The sequence below is a fragment of the Chaetomium globosum genome, genomic scaffold, assembly GCF_000143365.1.
Source record: "Chaetomium globosum CBS 148.51 scaffold_4 genomic scaffold, whole genome shotgun sequence".
NCBI lineage: Eukaryota > Fungi > Ascomycota > Sordariomycetes > Sordariales > Chaetomiaceae > Chaetomium > Chaetomium globosum.
Genome location: NT_165979.1, coordinates 1,077,648 through 1,096,653, shown reverse-complemented (window position 1 = coordinate 1,096,653; position 19,006 = coordinate 1,077,648). Strand labels below are relative to the sequence as shown.

General features: G+C 54.9%; 7 protein-coding genes across 7 annotated transcripts in view; 2 read left to right on the top strand and 5 right to left on the bottom strand.

Moving 5' to 3' along the window:
- CHGG_04048 (uncharacterized protein) overlaps positions 1-867 on the bottom strand; it is a gene marked incomplete at both ends in the record, with an annotated part of 2,323 nt that extends 1,456 nt beyond the window's left edge. Inside the window, one exon of the mRNA XM_001223261.1 lies at positions 30-867. Within this exon, the coding sequence (XP_001223262.1) occupies positions 30-867 (838 nt within the window). The remainder of the gene's footprint in view (positions 1-29) is intronic.
- A 646-nt stretch (positions 868-1,513) lies between these two features.
- CHGG_04047 (uncharacterized protein) lies at positions 1,514-3,402 on the bottom strand (the record flags this gene model as incomplete). The annotated part of the gene is made up of 5 exons (XM_001223260.1): positions 1,514-1,660; positions 1,792-1,840; positions 1,980-2,763; positions 2,951-3,253; positions 3,345-3,402. The coding sequence occupies 5 exons, from the start codon at positions 3,400-3,402 to the stop codon at positions 1,514-1,516; spliced, it is 1,341 nt and encodes a 446-aa protein (XP_001223261.1).
- An 867-nt stretch (positions 3,403-4,269) lies between these two features.
- Positions 4,270-6,252, bottom strand: CHGG_04046 (uncharacterized protein; the record flags this gene model as incomplete). The annotated part of the gene is made up of 4 exons (XM_001223259.1): positions 4,270-4,720; positions 4,781-5,703; positions 5,783-5,998; positions 6,070-6,252. The coding sequence occupies 4 exons, from the start codon at positions 6,250-6,252 to the stop codon at positions 4,270-4,272; spliced, it is 1,773 nt and encodes a 590-aa protein (XP_001223260.1).
- Positions 6,253-7,344: 1,092 nt separating this feature from the next.
- Positions 7,345-8,370, bottom strand: CHGG_04045 (uncharacterized protein; the record flags this gene model as incomplete). The annotated part of the gene is made up of 1 exon (XM_001223258.1): positions 7,345-8,370. One exon carries the CDS (start codon positions 8,368-8,370, stop codon positions 7,345-7,347), a length of 1,026 nt encoding a protein of 341 aa, XP_001223259.1.
- Positions 8,371-9,492: 1,122 nt separating this feature from the next.
- Positions 9,493-10,900, top strand: CHGG_04044 (uncharacterized protein; the record flags this gene model as incomplete). Its single annotated transcript, XM_001223257.1, has 4 exons — positions 9,493-9,626; positions 9,802-9,833; positions 9,890-10,752; positions 10,817-10,900. The coding sequence occupies 4 exons, from the start codon at positions 9,493-9,495 to the stop codon at positions 10,898-10,900; spliced, it is 1,113 nt and encodes a 370-aa protein (XP_001223258.1).
- Positions 10,901-13,963: 3,063 nt separating this feature from the next.
- On the top strand, positions 13,964-14,955 carry CHGG_04043 (uncharacterized protein; the record flags this gene model as incomplete). The annotated part of the gene is made up of 3 exons (XM_001223256.1): positions 13,964-14,477; positions 14,551-14,807; positions 14,875-14,955. 3 exons carry the CDS (start codon positions 13,964-13,966, stop codon positions 14,953-14,955), a joined length of 852 nt encoding a protein of 283 aa, XP_001223257.1.
- A 2,536-nt stretch (positions 14,956-17,491) lies between these two features.
- CHGG_04042 (uncharacterized protein) lies at positions 17,492-19,004 on the bottom strand (the record flags this gene model as incomplete). The annotated part of the gene is made up of 4 exons (XM_001223255.1): positions 17,492-18,026; positions 18,114-18,237; positions 18,482-18,746; positions 18,834-19,004. The coding sequence occupies 4 exons, from the start codon at positions 19,002-19,004 to the stop codon at positions 17,492-17,494; spliced, it is 1,095 nt and encodes a 364-aa protein (XP_001223256.1).
- Positions 19,005-19,006: the final 2 nt, after the last annotated feature.

Sequence of the window (19,006 nt, the reverse complement as noted above, 5' to 3'; positions counted from 1 at the left end):
AAACTCAACCCCATCCGTCCTCGGGTCACCATCATTCCAGATCTTCCACCCAGCCCCATTGATCACCCCGGACAAGCTCGTCTGCTGGACCGCCACCCGCGCATAGTTCCGCCACGGCCGACCCAAATAATATGCACCACCGGGCACGTTATCTCCCGCCTTGGCCGAAATCGCCGACTTGTTAATCACATAATACGACGAACTGCTCGCGGAATCCCGACCACTCGCCGTGACATAGCCCACCGACGCCGCCAGCACGCGGATATCGGAGCCATCAAACCACGCCCGCCCACGCTGACCAAAGATAAAATCGGTCGCACCCTCAATGTAGCTCTTTGCATACACCTGCGCGCCCTCGTTAGCCAGCACGGTGTCCTGAAAGCCCCTGAACTGGCAGGCATAGAAGCCCTGCCGGTCCTTCTGGGCGCTGACGGCCAGCGCCTGGGAGCCCTTGCCGCGGGTGTTGATAAGGTTGAGGTTGTAGACGCGCAGGTTGGTGGTGTGGGCGCGCAGGGTGGCCGTGAGGTCGTTGTTGGACGAGTCGTCCTGGCTCTTGCTCTGCGTGATGGTCACCGTGTTGGCCGCGAAGCTGCCGGCGTCCGGGGTCTCGCCGTACAGGGTGAGGGCGGACTTGAGCTGCGGGATGTAGACTTGTTCTTTGTACGTGCCCTTGTAGATGAAGATGCACTGCGCTGTGGTGGAGGACGTGCTAAGCGCGTTGACGGCGGATTGGACCGTCTTGTAGGTGGCGGAGCTGCCGACGGCGAGGCATCCGGCTGGTGGAGAGGTGCGGGCGGCGCGGGCCTCGAGGGCCGCCGCGGAGGCCACGGTGGTGAGCGAGAGGGCAAGAACAAGGGATTGGAGCATGTTGGCGATGAGTGAGGACGCCGAGAGGGATGGTGAAGGTAACCCGGGAACGACAAATGGACTAATTTATCCGCCCTTTAAATAGTTAATTAGTCCTGACCGTGTTGATTGTTAAGCCGAGAACCGCTCCCACGATATTGTCGATCCTACCATGGGGTCCATGTGCATACCCGTGTAAATTGGGGATTCATCCGCACCACTGGGTGGCGTTTGTTTTCCACCAACAATTGGTAACGACGGAGTATTTGATTCTGAGCCGCATGCCACCCGAAATCGTGAGGGCATCGGAGGTTTACCCTGGGGAGACGAGAGCTTTGGAGTTTGACATCGCTGGTTGGTGGAATTCACATTTCGTCGGTGCCAGGGTCACATCGCGGACGGAGGGGGCCCCGGGTTTCCTGTTCGCCGGCGGGGTGTCTGGGCAACGATCTCTGCTTCTTTTGTCTTCACCCCTGTTATGGATTAACTGGCTGACGAGGTCCCTCACTCGGGATGCTGTCCGAGGCCAGGGCCAATGTTGCTAGGGTTTTATTGTTGTTGGATGGGATAATTGAACATGGTTGAAGGATTTTGACGCGAGTCTGAAAGATGCCGCGATATTTTGCATTTGGACTTTGTGCGAGGGAACTTGGTTGATTTATCGAATTCACAAGGTCACTCCGGCTTGTAGATGTTGATTGTCATCAATATCGGGGGAATCAAACCCAGAACGACGGTAATGGTGGGTACGGGGAATCTCTTTACCCCTTTTATCGATACTTCTGGCTTGCCCAAAGGTAAGCACGCCAACGTCCTAGTTGAGAATGAATTTTGGTTAGCGATCGATTTATCTAAATAATTTAGTTAAACTGTGCTTGAAAACCCGCCCTGTGATTAGGGTTCTCTAAACGAATCTAGGCCCCGAGCTTGTCGATTTCATTGTACCTTAGGCATAGGTCTCCTGAACTGGACCACAGCTCGCAACGTTCCGACTCTAAAAGAGACAATTGAGACCGTCACCAGTACATACGACCATGGGTATCCAGTTTTCCTATACCTTATTCAACACCTGTTCACTCATGAAGACTTCTGAGTTTCCGAGTTCCACGCGGATTGGAAACTCAGAGTCTCACAGAAGCGCAACGGCCAAGCTCCCCATCACCGCCCAAAGACCACCTGCAGCGACACCACGGCTGGCCCCGCTGTTACCATCCTCGGAGCCAGAACCAACATTCACCCCCTCCTTCGTATTCACCCGCATGCAGTGAAGGGCAGGTGAAAACCCCTCACCCGGCCCCGCCGCCGGCGGCCTCAGCAGTATAACTTGTAGCATATTCACCGCACTCTCATACAACCCGGGCGAGTTGGTATCAGGGAGAAGCCCGCTCTCCGTAAAACTGTGATAAACCCCCCCACTCCTGAGGTACCTCGGCATCAAGCTGTTCGTCTCCAGCTCCAGCCCTTGCTTGTCGTAGGGCGCGTACTCGGCGATGCCGAACGTGTTGGCGCACTCCGGGTACTTTGACCACGACCGGTGGAAACACCCCAATCCGGTCCCGTCGTCGTTTTCCGCCGAGGCGGTCAGGATGGCGTCGACGTAGGCCGACCCTAGCACGGGCGTGCAGTCGGTGGAGTGGGTGTTGGCGTCCGTGTACTTATCGGTGATGTTCTTGGCCGTGCCCCACGAGATGGGGGCCGCGACGCAGAAGGTGCCGTTGGGGTTTTTGGCGGCGCCGGGGGTGGAATCGAGCGAGCCGCCGCCGGGCCAGCTGAAGTCGTAGTCGATCCGCACATAGTGTACGTTTGGGTCGGTGCGGGTGTCGGTTACGTTGACGCCTGGTACCAGGGAAGGGTTGGTTAGTTCGGAGTCTCCAAAGCCTTCGCTAGAGGACTGGATGGGAATGAATGACTGGACGGCTGTTTAGGTACGTACTCCATGTCCATTCCGTGTCGTCGTTGCCGAACGGCTTGAAGTTGACGGAGCGCGTCGCGTTTGGAGTTGAATACCGAGACGATGCTGCCCCGAGTCCAAGGAGAGGAGCGATCGCCGCTGCAACCTGGAGAGTGTGCATGATGAAATGTGTTGACTTGACCGCAGTCATACCCGGGCTCCTTTCTGGAGGAGGGGGCTGTTCAAGGTATTTATGATGTTGTATTTTGCACCTGCATTCTGATCCTGATTCTCGCGTAGCTCCTTGGCGAGACGGCAAGCCAAGGGCGCGACGCGGCGTCGGAAACCCGGCACGCATAATTGACAGCGGCGGTTCTCGATGCTTGCAACTAGCGCCGCAATCCCCACGTCGCGCTCGTCGCATCCGAATATCCCCGGCTGTTGTCGTACTATCTCGGCTATCAGATATCTTTACAGCCCTCGGGATACCTTTGACCTTTCCCCCCTTGGCTCCATCTAAGGTACACAGTACCACCCAGCAGCGTCCCTCGAGGCGAACTATAGGTACCAGGTATACGTACACAAAGCTCTCATTCGCCTCCCTCACCAACCGATCCTTCTCCTCCGCCACCACCGCATCGCGGCGGACTGAGAGACTCAGCCATATGGTATCCGACCATTCCTCCACAACACCTCTGCTTAAACGAGCAATCTTTCCTCCCGCGAAACAAATTACACAGTTGGATTCAAACCCTTGCACTGGGGTCATTTTGGAAGACCGGGCGGAAGGTACCTACAACACCTCACCGGGCTTTCAGCGGTATCCTCCGTTGGCATACTTCGCATTCACTTTTACTTTGACATAGAAGTCCCTCGGGAGCATCGATCCTTTGGCCGCTTGAAGCTCGAGGAGGAATACGAGGAGACCACCAATTTCTCCATCGATGGGCCGGGCGGCGAGCGCATTGAGACGGTCTCGATGCGCTATTATTATCCTACCCCCGAGACAAGTATGCCTCGGTCGGATCTTGAAGAATACATGGGTCGGTGCAAAGTGAGTTGCCCTCTACGCCGTCTCCGCCCCACGAATATCCATCGCGGTCGCTCACTTCCTTGTAGCTTTACACAAACCGCGGCCGCTCGTGCCGCATCCTTAATATCAAACACAAAAGGCGCAGCGTCGACACGAAAGTCACAGCCGCTCAGGGCACCGTCATCACTGGCCTGTATGCCGCTGAGGTGGGTAAGACGCATAACGGGCGTCATGCCGTGTCAAATTCATGTCGCTGACGCTAATGTGGTGTAGAACTCCGATGAATATAGAGAGATATCAGCTATGGGTGTCATAACAGAGGAGGCTATGGAGGTCGATGAACCGTAGAGAGTTCTGTTGCTGCCATCAAACCAAGGTATCTCTCCTTGTTTCAGTTTTTTTTCGTGGTATTAATATGTGATATGTACTGTGTGGTGTTGTCCTTCGTTTTATTCAACGTTCTTCATGCCCGATTCTTATGTACGTGGTTTACCACTGCTTACATGCCAAACACCGCCAAACTGTTTTCAATGAAATAGTTGATCCCTTCAACGCGCCAGTCGTCAACTTCAACATAGCTGCCCTTGTCCGACCAGACCACATTCTGGCCAACTCCGCCACCAACGTTGACATTATACGCCGGCCAGGACACGTTGCCTGGAAGACTCAAACCCTCGGCGCCATTGGGGTCCTGGCCCGTGATAAAGTTGATCCACCCGGTCGACATGGTCTTGGCCAGCGCGACGAGAGACTCGGTGTTGTTGGCAAAGGGGTTTTTTCCATAGCCCTCGCCGCGGGTATTGTCGAACACAAAGGCAACTTCCTGGAAATGAGTGGCTCCGATGTAGCCGGGTATGCTGGGAAGCGTGACGTCGAAACGATAGTTCCAGGCGGGAATCCCCTGCTTCTCAAAGGCAAGACTCGCACGCCGTCGGGAGTGTTGCATCATGCTACAAATTCCGATTGTCAGTAATCACTTGCCCTCGTTACTTCTCTTGTGGGCAACTTACAAATCCCCAAATAGGGCGGCGGAACGGCGGTACTGTAGGCCCATCCTTAGGGCTACCTCGTCACCGGGCTGGATAACAGGCCACTTATCAAGGCCTGGGGTACCGACGGCTTGGATATTCGGGTACAAAAACATCAACTCATCCACCACCTGCTTGACCGTCTTGCCGGCCGTCTTCTCCACCTCAGGACTCACACGAACCATGACCGCCTGCCGCATTTCCTCGTCCGTGTTGATGCCGCCACCGTTCGGGCCCAGTCCCGTGCCGAACGACGCTCCCTCCTCCGAGTTGCAGCCGATCAGCACCGGCACCTTGGGAAAACGACCTTCACTCAACTGCTTGGAGGGATAGTCGGCCACGAAGTCACCGTCCAGCACCGGCGACCACACCGGGTTGGATTCCGTGGTGTTCAGCGCCGCGTGCATGTCCTCCAGCGGCAGGGCGCGCAGGCAATCGAGGGAGGCCGGGGTGCCGGCCGTGTGGGCGCAGTTGGTGTTGCGCACGAGCGTGTTGTACGTGTCCTGCATGGCGGCGCTGGCGTTCAGACCGCCCGGGTAGCGCACGAGGAAGCCCCCGTATCCGGACTGGCCGATGACGCCGCGGAACAGGCCGTCGTCGCGCCCGCCGTAGGCCAGCGTCTGCGCGCTGACACTCTCCGCCCCGGAGCTCTCGCCCCAGATGGTCACCTTGTCGGGGGCGCCGCCAAAGGCGGCGATGTTTTCCTGCACCCACTGCAGCGCCAGTCGCTGGTCCCTGAAGCCTAGGTTGGTCACGCCCGCGGCGAGGACCTCCTCGCCCATGGGGAAGCCGAAGGCGGACAGGCGGTAGTTGAGGCTGACGCCGATGATGGGGGTGCCTTGCTCTACGCTATTTTCCACGATGAAGGAGAGGTTGTAGCGCCTGTCTGCTGAGCCGCCCATAACCTGTGAAAAAGTAGAGACACCACAGTAGTTAGAAACGGAGGACAACCCCGGAATTTGTGGAGTGATTGAGTGAACTCACCAAACCGCCACCGTGGATCCAGACAGCCACCGGAAGGTCAGCAGTGTCTGAGATACCGGCCGGTCGGACAACGTTTAGGTACAAGCAATCCTCCGAGACCTCGTAGCCAATTTGGTCGCCGCCGTAGCCGACGCAATGCCGCGGATATACGGTGGCATTCCGGACACCCTCCCACGATGAGTTTAGATGCTGCGAGACGGTGAACCGAGGCGCTACCTGTTGTCAGGGGTACCATTGAGTCAGTCTATCTACGGCCGTAACATGGAAGGAGAAACTGCTGTACATACCCGGGCATATGGGATGCCGAGGAAGAAGTCCTGGTTGTACTCGGCCGAGTGTATGCCGGCGTATGAACCATTCTTGACCGCAACTACCGGTGCAGAACTGTGATGGTGAGCCGGCAAGGCATTTGTCATAGACACCAGCCAGCAAAGGCCGGCGCCTAGGAGCGAGATAGACCAACTGGGCATGTTGTCGATACTAAGGCAGTGGAATAAGATGGCTTCGGAGGTAGAACCAACATGTGGTAAGCCTCCAACTTATACTCTGCCTTCACCCCGGCTTCTGGGTTCGCTCGGTACCATGTCGGTTAGTTCGTGTAACCGTTCGCGAGGAACCTTGCAGCACGAAGCGACCGCAAATGGCCAGGATAATCCCACCGCGTGCGGCATGTGCCGAAGCTCGATTCCATCTTGGCGATCCCCCCTCGTGCAAGGCAAGACGCCACCTACTGACGATTGGTACGGATAAAGGTGCGGAGAATCCTCCCTCACAATTTCCATGGTAAGTAAGCTGTTTGAGGTAGCATTCGGCCGGTCTTTCGGTAACCTTGTAAGTTTTACGGTTATACCGCGCCGTCTGCCGAAGGATTTACATGTCCTCCAAGCAAAGAAAATACCAGGGTACCGTACTAGACATGTACAAGCCTGTTATGTGATTAAACGTAGCAAAACATTTTGGTGAGCTCGGCGAGCGCATTGGCAAACTCTACTGGCGTTGCTGATATCCTTCGGTCGTTACTATCAGCGAAGGGACCATGGAAAACGTTGCCCGAATCCACGGGGGTATTGCCAAATCGAGATTCATGGAGAAGGGTGTATGTGGGGGTAGCATTGTAGTGGATCGAGGAAATTTACGAAGGGGCTGCTTTGGGCAGGTACCAACATGAATGGACTCGTAGAAGATTGAGAGCATGTACAGCTGCGTCATGTCCATAGGACGGCATAAACCGCTAGATTTGCCCCGAGGTATCGATTCACAGCAATGCAATAAGTTTGAAACTTGACCCGTATTGTAGGCTGGATACACCAAATGGACACATGCAGCCAGCACTCGCCGAGGAGCCGACAAGAACGGTCTTTTTGTCATTTTGAGTTTTCACCGCCGTGTAAACCGCTGGGCTGGTCCCTGTAGCGGTCTACATAGTGACTAGAAATGGATTATGGATAACTACCTGGTTTTCCTTCTCCTTCTTTCGGCTTGCCTTTTCTCGTGAAGCTTTACACCGTGAGTTATTCTGTCACAAGAAACATCAAGCTACCGATTGTTTACTACACCTCCTATCACGCGGCACTCGAAGCCCACCGCAGCAATGGTGACGGACCAACAACCCCCGGTGCTTCCGGGAGTGTCCTGTTGATCTCAACCGGAAGGTCGATGACAACCTCATTCCCAAACCGTAGATCAACAAAATCGTACTCAGACTCAAGCCGCCCTAGAAGATGCCGCATGCGCTTCTCAGACCCCTCAGGCAGCACCACGCTTGCATCACCCAGCGTCCTCGTCAGAAACTCATACATCCCGCCGATCCCCTCGCCCTTACCCCGACGACCAACCTCAGCAATAGCATCCGACCCGCCTTCAAGCGAAGCAGCCGCCTCAGCGAAGGCCACCACGAAGTCATCCGGGATACGCTCCTTACGCATTCCAGGGACTTCGTTCCCGCCAAAGGTGTGCTTGCGCTTCAGTGACTTGCTATACATGATAGCGTGGTGCGCCAGGTTGCGAATTCCATGGACGCCGTAGCGCTCGGGTTTGAGATACAGACACTTTCCTCGCCGTTTGTCGTTCACGATTGCAATGGAGAGGATGTGGCAGTGGCCATGAGGAAGGGGAGGCGGCCGTTCCGCAATATTGGATTTGCCCGCGGGGATACGAAGATCGATACCGGCTGTGCATCCTGGTGAGGTGTGTCTCTTCAAATGGCTGCTGATGCGTGGTGTTCCAATGCCGTTGAAGTAGGCTGCTAACCGGCCTTCTGGATCGCGGCACAGGTACGCGCCCGTCACAAAGGTCTGGCCGCGTTCGATGCTAAGATAGGTGAGGTACCACATGATGCCTGTCACCTGGATGGTGCTTGCTGGGGAGTGTCGCATCTTGCGGGATGCTTCGCGTATTTCATCGACCGACCGTGGTTGCGTCATGATGGAAAGTACGTCTTGAGCCCCTTGGGCAATAGCAGAATGGATTTCGGGCACCCATTGAGCGAGTCCGATGCCAACAAGGTAGGTATCAAGGATGCTGTCTTTATCATCGCTTTGATCAAGGGCGTCTGAGTCTGACGGCTGCCGGTTGAGGTTGTTGGTCATCGTGGCATACAAAATGGCCCCAGTTGTGGATTCCCTGATAACCTGAAGTTGTATTGTTCCGTCGGCAGAAGCGACCACCGCAGCATCCAGTTCACGTTGCACGAGGCACCGCCGTCGGGCATCAACCCCCGCACGTTTATATCCACAGTACAAATTCGGGAACCACTGCCGCCCAATTATAGCGCATCTATCTCTCATCCAGTGACAAGCTGTTCCCAAGCGCCTCCTCCCTCGTCAACAGCTTTGGAGTGCGGGCTGACGCCGTGGCTGGTACGCTTCAATGTAAGAGCGGAAACCATCTGCCTTTGCTTTTTTCTACTAACTACATGTTATTCTGAGATCCTGGAATTAGATGGCCGCGGTGCGAGACACATTCAGACTTAAAGCGGTTGAATTGGTCTGAAAGAAGCCGAAGAGGTCGAAATCAGGGATGTCTCCTATAAGCATGAAAGGCACCTATGTAGCTCAATCACTTGCACGGTTGCTCCCAGAAACTGGCCTTTTGGGTGCCTTGAAAGAGGCAACATGCTAAATAGTTGTTACACAGGAGCCAGTCCATACAACAGCCAGCAACTACACTCTGACCCTTGAGATGTAGGAGGCTGGGGCGTACCTTCTGAATCACCTGCAAGATGTTACATCGGGGCGAGCCAACGATGAGGTAGTCATGGTAGCAGGTCTGGTCCTATGCATTTCCGTGGACGTCATGTCCTTGCCACTCTTTCATAACAAAACAAGCGTTACTTGGCTGATCCTTGGTTTCCATCACGGCTCGTTACTATCTGCGGCGGACTGCGAACTCAAGCTCCCCAGATCCCACGGAGTACCATCAGGCCTGTGCTGTCTCGAGGCTCGGGGCTTCCAGTAAAGAAGAATTCCCAAGCTGCACTAGCAAACGCAAGACTTTTGCATTAGCTTGGAATACGTACCTTACATAGTTATTTTGGTTTAACCTCATTAGGTAACGTTAGTTCGCTTGGTTGAATCCTCCACGGGTGAATCCTCCATGCCATCCCCGCACTGCACCAACCTCTCAGCGACCCAAAACTTCTCCCAGATCTTTACACGATTCTCACTTGTGTCGGGAACTAATAGGGAAGAAACATATCAACCAGACTCATAATGGCCTCCGTCCCTCTGGCAACACTACCAGGCTTTAGCGACCACACCTTCAAGTCGGCTAGTGGTGTCGAACTTGGTGTGCGGGTCTGGCCCGTTGAAACCACTCTCGACGAGCCCGCCCCAGTTGTTATCTGGTAGGTGTTACAGTCCTAGACTTTCCTTCACGGGCTCTAAAGAAGGCATGCACGTCGACAACCATAGTCGCACATTTAGAGTCCTATTAGAATGCGTGCGTCTCCTTCTTTGTGATTTCTGCTAGCACCGTCCCCTGCCTTAGTTAGTGATGGGTTATGACTGACTGTGTAATAGGACTCACGGCGGCGGATGGATCGGCGGCTTCCGTACGTTTTCTTCTCCTCGGCACCCTCTTCTCCCACAAACTAACTATTCCGGCTAGATTTTGCGCCGCTGCCATGGATGGTCCCAGGCTTCCGGCGGCGAGGATATCACTTCGTGTCCCACAACTACCGTCTCGCCCCTCAAGCAAGGATTGACGAACAGGTCGCCGACTGCCTAGAAGCGGTATCTTGGTGTCGTGCCAATCTCCCCTTCATCCTAGGTGCGGACAAGGTCGACGTCAACCGGTACGTCCTCATCGGAGAGTCGGCCGGTGGCCACCTCGTTACCTCGATGGCCCTCCAGCTTTCCAATCCGCGTCCAAAGGCAATCGTCAATGTGTATGGCCTCGTCGACTTCCTCCAGTTTCCACATTTTGGCCCACCCGAGCTCCGGCCTACTCGAACGACCCAAGAGCCGTGGAACGGAAAGTTCTCAGAGGTGGAACTTAACAAGTTGCTACGGGATCGCGACCAAGCCAATGCTTTAACAGACGCCCTTCCGTGCTCATGGGATGAGTTTCAGGCCGTCTCAAAGACCGAGATCAGCAAGCTCTGGGAGAACGCTTTCCACTGCACGGACAGGGTGCTGAAGCAGGCCGAGCTGTACGCGCTACACTCGCCGGCCTACTCGGCCGAGGGACTGCGCGTCGGTATCATGCACGAGGATGACTTCCCCAACGAAAGCGAGTTGATGGCATTTGTGTGCTCCGTATCGCCGTACCGAGTCCTGCAGCAGCGAGTCGAGCAAGGCATGAAGGGGCCCGAGTTGTACCCGCCGACGGCATTCCTCCATGGAACAGGGGACGCTGATGTGCCAGTCGAGCAGAGTTATGCAATGGCGGCGCTACTTAAGAAGGCGAACGTGCCCGTGGTAGAGTCATATGAAGAGGGCGAACCGCATGTCTTTGACGTCAAGTACACGGTAAGGGGGTCCATATCCTGTGTTCCGGCCAAGCTTGGAAATGTATACTAACCAAGTGGTGTAGGGACCTCAAGTCCCAGGCTGGGACACATATATCGAGCCCATCCTAACCTTTGTGGACCAACACGTAAGGCATCATGGCGAATAGAGCAGGCGGCAGCATTCTTTGCCTTTGTTTTGGGGACTCCTCGATGTATGATTTCATGAAGGATTCGAGACAGCTATTGCCGTCGCTGTTCTGACGAAAACTATAGTCATTTTGTACCCCCGAAGCCCTATTAAAGGATCGTGCTGTCGACAGACCCTCGGTAATAATAGCAAAAAGATAAAGTTAGTCGAGGGGGGAAATAAGATTGCGCGCCAGGATTTATGGGGAAACCTGAATCAATCTTGAGTCCTCGCCGATGGCTCCCCTTACAGCTTGGGGACCCCATCGTATGTCTGGGCCTGGTCCTTTGTTGGGTGGCATCACTATTGCCGGGACGCCTGCTGCAAGGGGGTTCATGGATTAATCCGTTTTCATTGCCTGGCATTGGCCCATCTTCGACCCCTGGGCAGCTCTGCGGAAATCCCTTCTTACCACCGTCAAGGACTGTTTCCCCGCGGCCACACCACCACACACCCCCGTCACTTCGACGGTTGATATGAGACACCGAAAGAATTGAAACCTACAAAGTAATGACTATACTTTTGCCATTGGGTAGGAGTTCCATATCCGGTACAATAGTCCCCTTTTCAATACCGGCTTTTGAGCATCTGGGCACTTGACTGAAGCAGGTCGTCGAGGTGCCATGAGTTCTGGTGCACTCGGGAACCCCCTTAGCATGCTCCACGTTCGCAAGTCTTCCGGTATCTTTCAACCTTTGCTGAACGTGGTTAACTATGCGGAAGTTTGTGGTGTAAGAAGACTATTGCAGAAAAACAACGCGAGATTGTACGTAACAGATATCTAGTCTCTCTCTATCACCACACCAAACCGGAAGAAAACTCGGCGCTTAACGCCAACCGATGTAACCAACCCCTGGTTGACGGGCATGTCCTGGACACACCACTCTTGAGCGTTTCGGTACATGCCAAACAAAGCACATGTGATGTCCAGCTTAGAGCTCTGTCCATGAAGAGGATACGTATGAGTTGGGAATTCTATGAGTTAATAACAACGTAACCGGCACATGCGGCGATAAAAAAGGAGTGCGGTTTACCGTCAGCATCATGCTGAAGGCTGATGATAGGTACCCTCCATGCCTGGGATCAGGCCGTACTAAGCACTGCAACAAAAAAAGGCTAGCGCTACCTGAGGGAAAAAAGGAGTCTTTGGTCTAGCGTTCATCCCCAGGACAGTAGATAAAAGACATAAATGGCTCATTCGAGATAAAATCGGTGAGAATTTTGGCTAGGTAGTTGCAACATTGGATGAACGAGATCAAAGGTGTGGATGAGGGGAACCGAGCTGGCCGACTTGGCGAGATATCAATGCGGAAGGCCAAAAACGTAGAAGGTGACTTAAAAGACCTGAAGAAGTTGAAAGCAACGCGCGTTGTAGTATCGTTCGAAATTCTCAAACGCGCCGGAGCAGCTTGTCGGGCCGATAAAAAGGGGCCCGGTGACTGAGGTTGCAGCGATTGCTACCAGAAGGGTTCAATTCAAGTGCAAACTGGAAGCTCGGTGGCACTTGACAAAGGGGTCTGCAATTGTCAGGCAGCCGCCCTCCCACATTTCGGCATTGCCCGACAGGCCGACACTGCCAGATGATACTCACACGTGGGGCACGAGAGCAAAGTGGGGTCAAAATGGCTGATCCGGGGTTGGCTGCTCGGATCTCCCCTCTTCGATCGCGCTTGACCTTGCCGAACGGGAGTTGGCGAATCGAAAGTTCCGTTTCATTAGGGAAGGGGCAGGTGGCGCATGTGGCCCCTGAACCATCTTGTCGTCCACCAATAACCTCCCTGGGCCCTTCCACATCAACCTGTCCTCGGGACACGCCTGCCTCCCTTGTTTGAACTGGCGCATCTGGAACCTTGATAGAATCCGTCATGCCACGAGCCCCACATCACGCTTTTCTCTTCCCAGTCACTGAGCAAAAAAAAAAAAAAAAAAAGTCACAGGTAAGACCAGACGGACCTCGCAGCACCTGTGAGCACGCGCACTCCCTACAACATGATCAAGATCAAGAGTCAATGCCCAACGTCGACAGAGACAACGTTACACACCGATGCCCCGATTTTACACTGCAAGACCACCCTACCATCTCGGCGATACTGCTGCTAGGCAGCTGTTTCACGCACGCTACAGCGGCAGAAGCACGCCCCGATGCTACCCCGAACCCGGGGAAAAGGGTCACCCACACGGACGAGATGGACGTTGTTGTCGCTTCTCCCCGAGCGGCCTTGGCCTTCAATGCAGCGTCCAAACCTTCGGTCGACAAAACGTCAAAATTCTAGGCTTGCACGCTTGGAAAAGGGCGGCTCGGATTTGCGGTTTGTTTGCCACCACAGCACAGCAGCCATTGGTCTCGTCGTTGCCGGCCGCCCTTTTTGTCCTGCACTCCGGCGTACTATTGGTCGACGCCCAAGTCCTTGAGGCTCAACTCATCTCGCCCCAAGTAGCCTTAACACCGGGCTGGGCCGCATGAACCTGGGCAGATGAGATGCTTTGAACTTTTGAAGCCGCTTGGATCTTGAACCCCTCCACCGCTCCTTCAACGAATGACCCATTTTGCCTCCTGACAAGCCTCCGTCCACCCCTTGCCCGCAACCCAAACCCACCACGTAGAAAAAGGCTGTCACTTTACCATTGGAAATATGCAGTGTTGGGCACATCAGGCGGCACCAACTGGGCAGGTTCCATTGGCCTCGGCCGCCCCCCGCACACTTCTTCTTGGGGTGGGTATCGGGGTATCGGACTACCATCAGGACCATGTGCTTCGTCCCTCATTGCCCACCTCCCTCAACCCCTGCTCATTTCCGGGCATCTCTGGGCATTCCACCTGAGCACTTTCGTCTTGTATGGATTCACAAAGAGCATATAAACAGTCTCAGACTGCCTCCTTCCATCCCTGAGTCCCTACTCTGTATCGTCGCTCCTTAGGTACCGATCCGAGACATTCCTTTCACCACATTCCTGGAGAAGTTCACTTCAATAACCATTCCTTGTATATATTACATCACCCTTATTTTTCAACCCCTTTTACCACTCCTTACCGTTTGCAAACATGCGTTTCGCCTCTTACATCTCGTTGCTGTCCATCCTCGGGACCAGCGTCTCAGCCTGGGACGCACCAGGCTACGATGGCTACCGGCTCGTCTGGGCCGACAGCTTCGCGGGACCCAGCAATGGGCTGCCGAACGAGAACAACTGGAACATCATCGACGGCAACATTGGTGTCAACAACGAGCTGCAGACGTACCGGCGCAACGCACGCAACGTCCAGACCAGCGGCGGTTACACGCTGCAGGTCGTGCCCTGGCAGGACGGCTCCGACTGGACCTCGGGCCGCCTCGAGTCCAAGTACACCTTCACGCCACAGGCGGGCAAGCGCACCATGGCCGAGGCCCAGATCCGCTTCGGCGGCAACAACATCGACACCAAGCAGGGCATCTGGCCCGCCTTCTGGCTGCTGGGTGACTCCATCCGCTCCGGCACCGCCTGGCCCGGCTGCGGCGAGCTGGACATCCTAGAGACGGTCAACGGCCAGCTGAACGGCTACGGCACCATCCACTGCCACGGTTGGTCTCACCCCTGGGACCCACCATTCTCCTAGCATCACCAACGACATGTGACTAACAACTGTTGTACTAGTCTACCCCGGCGGCGTGTGCAACGAGCCCAACGGGCGCGGCGCGTCGGTGGCCATCCCCAACCAGGACTGGCAGCGCTGGCGCATCGTGTGGGACCGCACCTCGGGCGACTGGCGCGCCCAGTCCATCACCTGGTTCATGAACGACCGCCAGTTCCACCAGGTCCGCGGCGACCAGCTCAACGACCAGGGCGTGTGGGAGAGCCTGACGGCCAAGCCGCTGTTTTTTATTCTGAATGTTGCGGTGGGCGGGAACTGGGTGAGTAGATGTGATGTGGCTTCCTCCTTGGTTGGTCGTGTGAGATGTGCTGACGTGTGGTGTGTAGCCTGGTTACCCCAACGGAAACACGCAGGGCGGGTATGGTGCCATGATGGAGGTTGGCTATGTTGCTCAGTACTCTTCTTGATGATGATATCTTGGACACTGCTCAGTTGGAAATCTGGCTCATGTTCACTCTTTGGCCATGTGGTTCTATTCCTGTACATAGTTCCCACCACACTGGCACTACCTTGCAGGTATATAGCTTGGCTTCTGGCTTACATATTATTATATTTGTATATGATTTCCATGCTCTTCTTTTCCCCCCTACCGTCATTATCGTCATTTGGTTCTTGACCATGAGTTTAACTTGAAGTTTAGAACGTGGTTACCATACTCGTGCCAAGGAGAGGATAAAGCAAGGATCGATGTGACCCCTTTGCCTCGTACCTTTCTTTGAGTGTAAACCCATCACTTCCAGTCTCGGAGAAGCAACACGGTTGTAGGTTTCCCTGGACTGCAACGTTGAGGAGGAAATCATCCAGAACATTGCCGACGGGCGCCACAAAGGAACCGAATCCCTCATTAGCTTCCGCCCGGCGTTTGGTACAATGCTTGGCATATTATGCTTTAGTTGCGCGCCTAGGCCGCGAGCTGGCGGGGCTCGCTTGAAGGGCAGATTGAAGTACCCAAACAGAGAAACATGGTCGAGGTCGTGATATTAATCACATCAATTTACACCGCATCCACCCCCCATTCCAAATCCCAATATGCTCTGACAGGTTAACAAGAAAAGCGGTATCAGGCAAACTCGACGAGTAGACAACCATTCGGCGCTGTAGTTTCTGTGTGTGGCATATACTGCACGCACTTTACCTTTGCGACGTGCGAGACGAAGTGCGGCCTCATGTGACGAACCTACTTCAGGACCCTGTCCTGTTAGGGTTCAGCTTCGGTTGAAGGTAATCTCTCAAGGGTGCTTAGGGTTCGGTGCAACCAAAAGGTGCACAACAAAGGCTTGTCTCAACAGTAGGTTTCCGAGCTTGTAGCGAACTGTAGTTGTGATTGCTAACTGGAGAACTCTCAGAGCTCTCCAGAACGAGTGACTATATACCTATCTAAGTCCTATGTGCTCAGTGTGCTCAGTCTCCTCCGGAGTTTGGCGTCACTGATCACACTGATCACTTTTAGTCCTTCCTGTGTTCTGATTGGCTGTATGGCTTCTATGCTCAGTGTGCTTGGTTTCCCTTTGTTCCCCGTTTCCCTGATCACACTGAGCACACCCCAGCCTTCCCTGATTCGTCCTCGGGACGACTGGCTCGGGGTGTCCACGCCCCCAGGCTCCACCTGTTGACATATTCGTGACAATCACAAGGATCGGGTACACATGTAAGTACACGCAATTAGGAGGCATGCAGTGTGAAGCGCCTACCGTAAATAATTGCATGGACTGCTAATTAGGTACCTAACGCTGAGACAGATGACAACCCGTTGGTCGCCAAAGTGATGGCCATGATTCACGATTCCGGCTACGGTAGATACCTATGTAATAATCTTCTGCGGGATCAAAAAAACATACGGCTGATACTGTGTTGGCAGGCAAGCACCTTGACGAGGTACTGAGCATGATATTTACTCAGCTTCCTGCCGCGGGTAAGATCACTTGTGCCGAGGCTGGAAAAGCTTGCGAATACACCCAGAGAGTCATTAACATATGCGCAGATCGAAACTTGCTCGATGGTGAGGTCAAACAAGCGATTTACGGCGCGGGATACGTCGGTACGGATCTCAACAACGGCCCTAGCTCATTCTTCCATCCATAACTAACAAGGGCATAGAGGAGAAGGGCGATCGGAAGAAGATTGAGGACGACTTGATCCAGAGCGGATTTGTTTATGACCGTAAGTCCCGACATGAACGCCGCGAGGGCGCAGTGCGAGCCAAGGCTAATCCCAATCCACATCTACATTTAGACATGTCCATGTTGAGGTTCCGGATTAGCAAGCTGGTGCTCAAATACTGCGCCCGTCACCGCCGTATACTGCCCTAGAGGCCCGACAGACCTTACCGTAACACTCTTGCTAGGAATCGGTCGGAACATTGGCATATCGGGTGGACGGTGGGCGATGAGCGATGAGATCTCCATGTCGTCACCGAGTTGTCAAACTTGGGTAGTCTGACCAAGAGCTGACTGTGTTTTCGTATCTCTCACCCAAGGTACAAAACGCTAGTGGCCGTGCACCTTGAAGCTCTTAGTCACGATACCGCCTGAGAGATGCTCCGGTCGCATACTCAACATTACTGCCCATCCAGCCGCGAGGCTAATTAATCATATCTAACAATTCCAAAATACCCGTCTACACACGGTACAACGAAGCTGTAACGCACAACGCCCGGGCAATTTTCATACCCGCCAGTTCACCCTCCCTAAACATTGGTCGAGCCGTTTCCCAGGTCCCCCGAGATACGCCCTCTTTCTCTGCGTCTCACGCAGCCAAAGAAAAAGCAGCCTGACAAGCAAACGTATGGCGCAGCACCCTCCCAGGAAGAGGCCATACAAAACCCCCCCAACATCCCATCATCAAATCATCAACCCCCCATCACAAACCCCCTCCCTTCCTCCCTAGATACCTAGCCCCTCCAAACCCCCGACCTCCTCGCCTCCGCCTTCCTCCCCCTCTTCATCATACCTCCACCACCGACCGTAGTCGTCTTTCAGTAATCCCCCCACCCCCCGCCCCAGCCCCAGCCCCAGCTCCACTACCACCACCATCCACCCACCCCCGATCATCATCGTCGCCGGCCTGCGGCAGGATACTCTCCTCCGACCCGGTCGACTTGATCTCGGTCGAGAACTTCCCACTCGCCGACGCCGTCGTCCCCACTCCCACAGCGCTGCTACTGTTCGCGCCGCCGCCGGAGCCGTACATCTCGAACTCGGGGCCCACCGCGGTCCGGCTGCCGAGGATGGCGACGGAGAGGCGCCGCGAGGCGCGGCCGGCGGAGCGGGCGGTGCTGGTGGATTTGGTGGCTTTGCTGCTGCTGATGGGGTGGTGGTGTTGGGGGGTGATGTTGTCGTCGTCGGGGTGGTGGGCGTAGCGCTTGTATTTGGACGAGCCGTAGTATCGGGCCGAGGTGCCGTCGAGGAGTGTCTTGAAGAGGGGCTTGAGGCAGGGGATGGAGGCGGCGATGATGGCGACGTTGATTTCGATGGTTGTCCTGTGGGAGGGGGGTGGTTAGGCGGGTGGTGTCTTGTTTGTTTTTTGAGGGGGTGGGGGCCGGGTTGGGGGAGGAGTGGCAGCATACCAGATGGTGATGTCGGCGCTGTCCCAAAGGAAATCGCCGTGTTGGCCGTAGGCGCCGAGGTAGGTGATCTTGACGATGGCGGCGACGGCAGCGAAGATTCCCAGCGATAGAATGGCCGCCACGGCTGATTTAACCTTCCAATTCATTTGTACGTTCCATAAAATTGGAACCGGGAGAAGCGCGAAGAGGATATCGGTGAGCACGGCGACGCTGGAGTTGAAGAAGGCCGCGAATTTGAGATTGGACGGTGGGATGCACGTTCCTTCGACCGACGGGTCCCAGATCAGGGCCAGGGGGCGGCATTGGAAGAACACGGTCACTGCTTTGGTCAGTCTCGTTGCCTCCAATAACCATCAGGGCCTACTCACAGAAGTTCCCGCTTGCCGAAAGGACGGTGAAGATCATGGTGCCAATGACAACCCACCGGAACCGTGGTGAGGGTGTAAGACGTAACAAGAAGAAGCCGACGCTGACCTTTGTCAGGCAGAGTGCGATCAGGCAGAGGGGCTGGGTGACGAAGTTGAGGTGCAACCCTTTGATGACGTTTTCTTCTGGCTTGATGTATTGCACATGGCGGCCACCGCCGAGATCGACTTGCGGAATTATTATCATCATTTCCACAAACATGACCAGCTGTTTGTCATGGGGTTAGTTAGGGGCCATGTCAACTCTCCGTGTAACAAGGGAGAGCAAGTCAACAAGTTGGCTGGTTGTACATACCATGGCGGCGATGATGGTGTAGTCGTCGAGACCAAGGTGGCGAACCATCCTTGCCCTCACATAGACTCGCAGCAACACGACGACGAGGGCGAGTCCCACCAGGGCCCCGCAGACGGCGAGAATCTCGGGGCCCCGGTTCTCATCGGGGGGCATGACCGCGGCGCCCGACATGT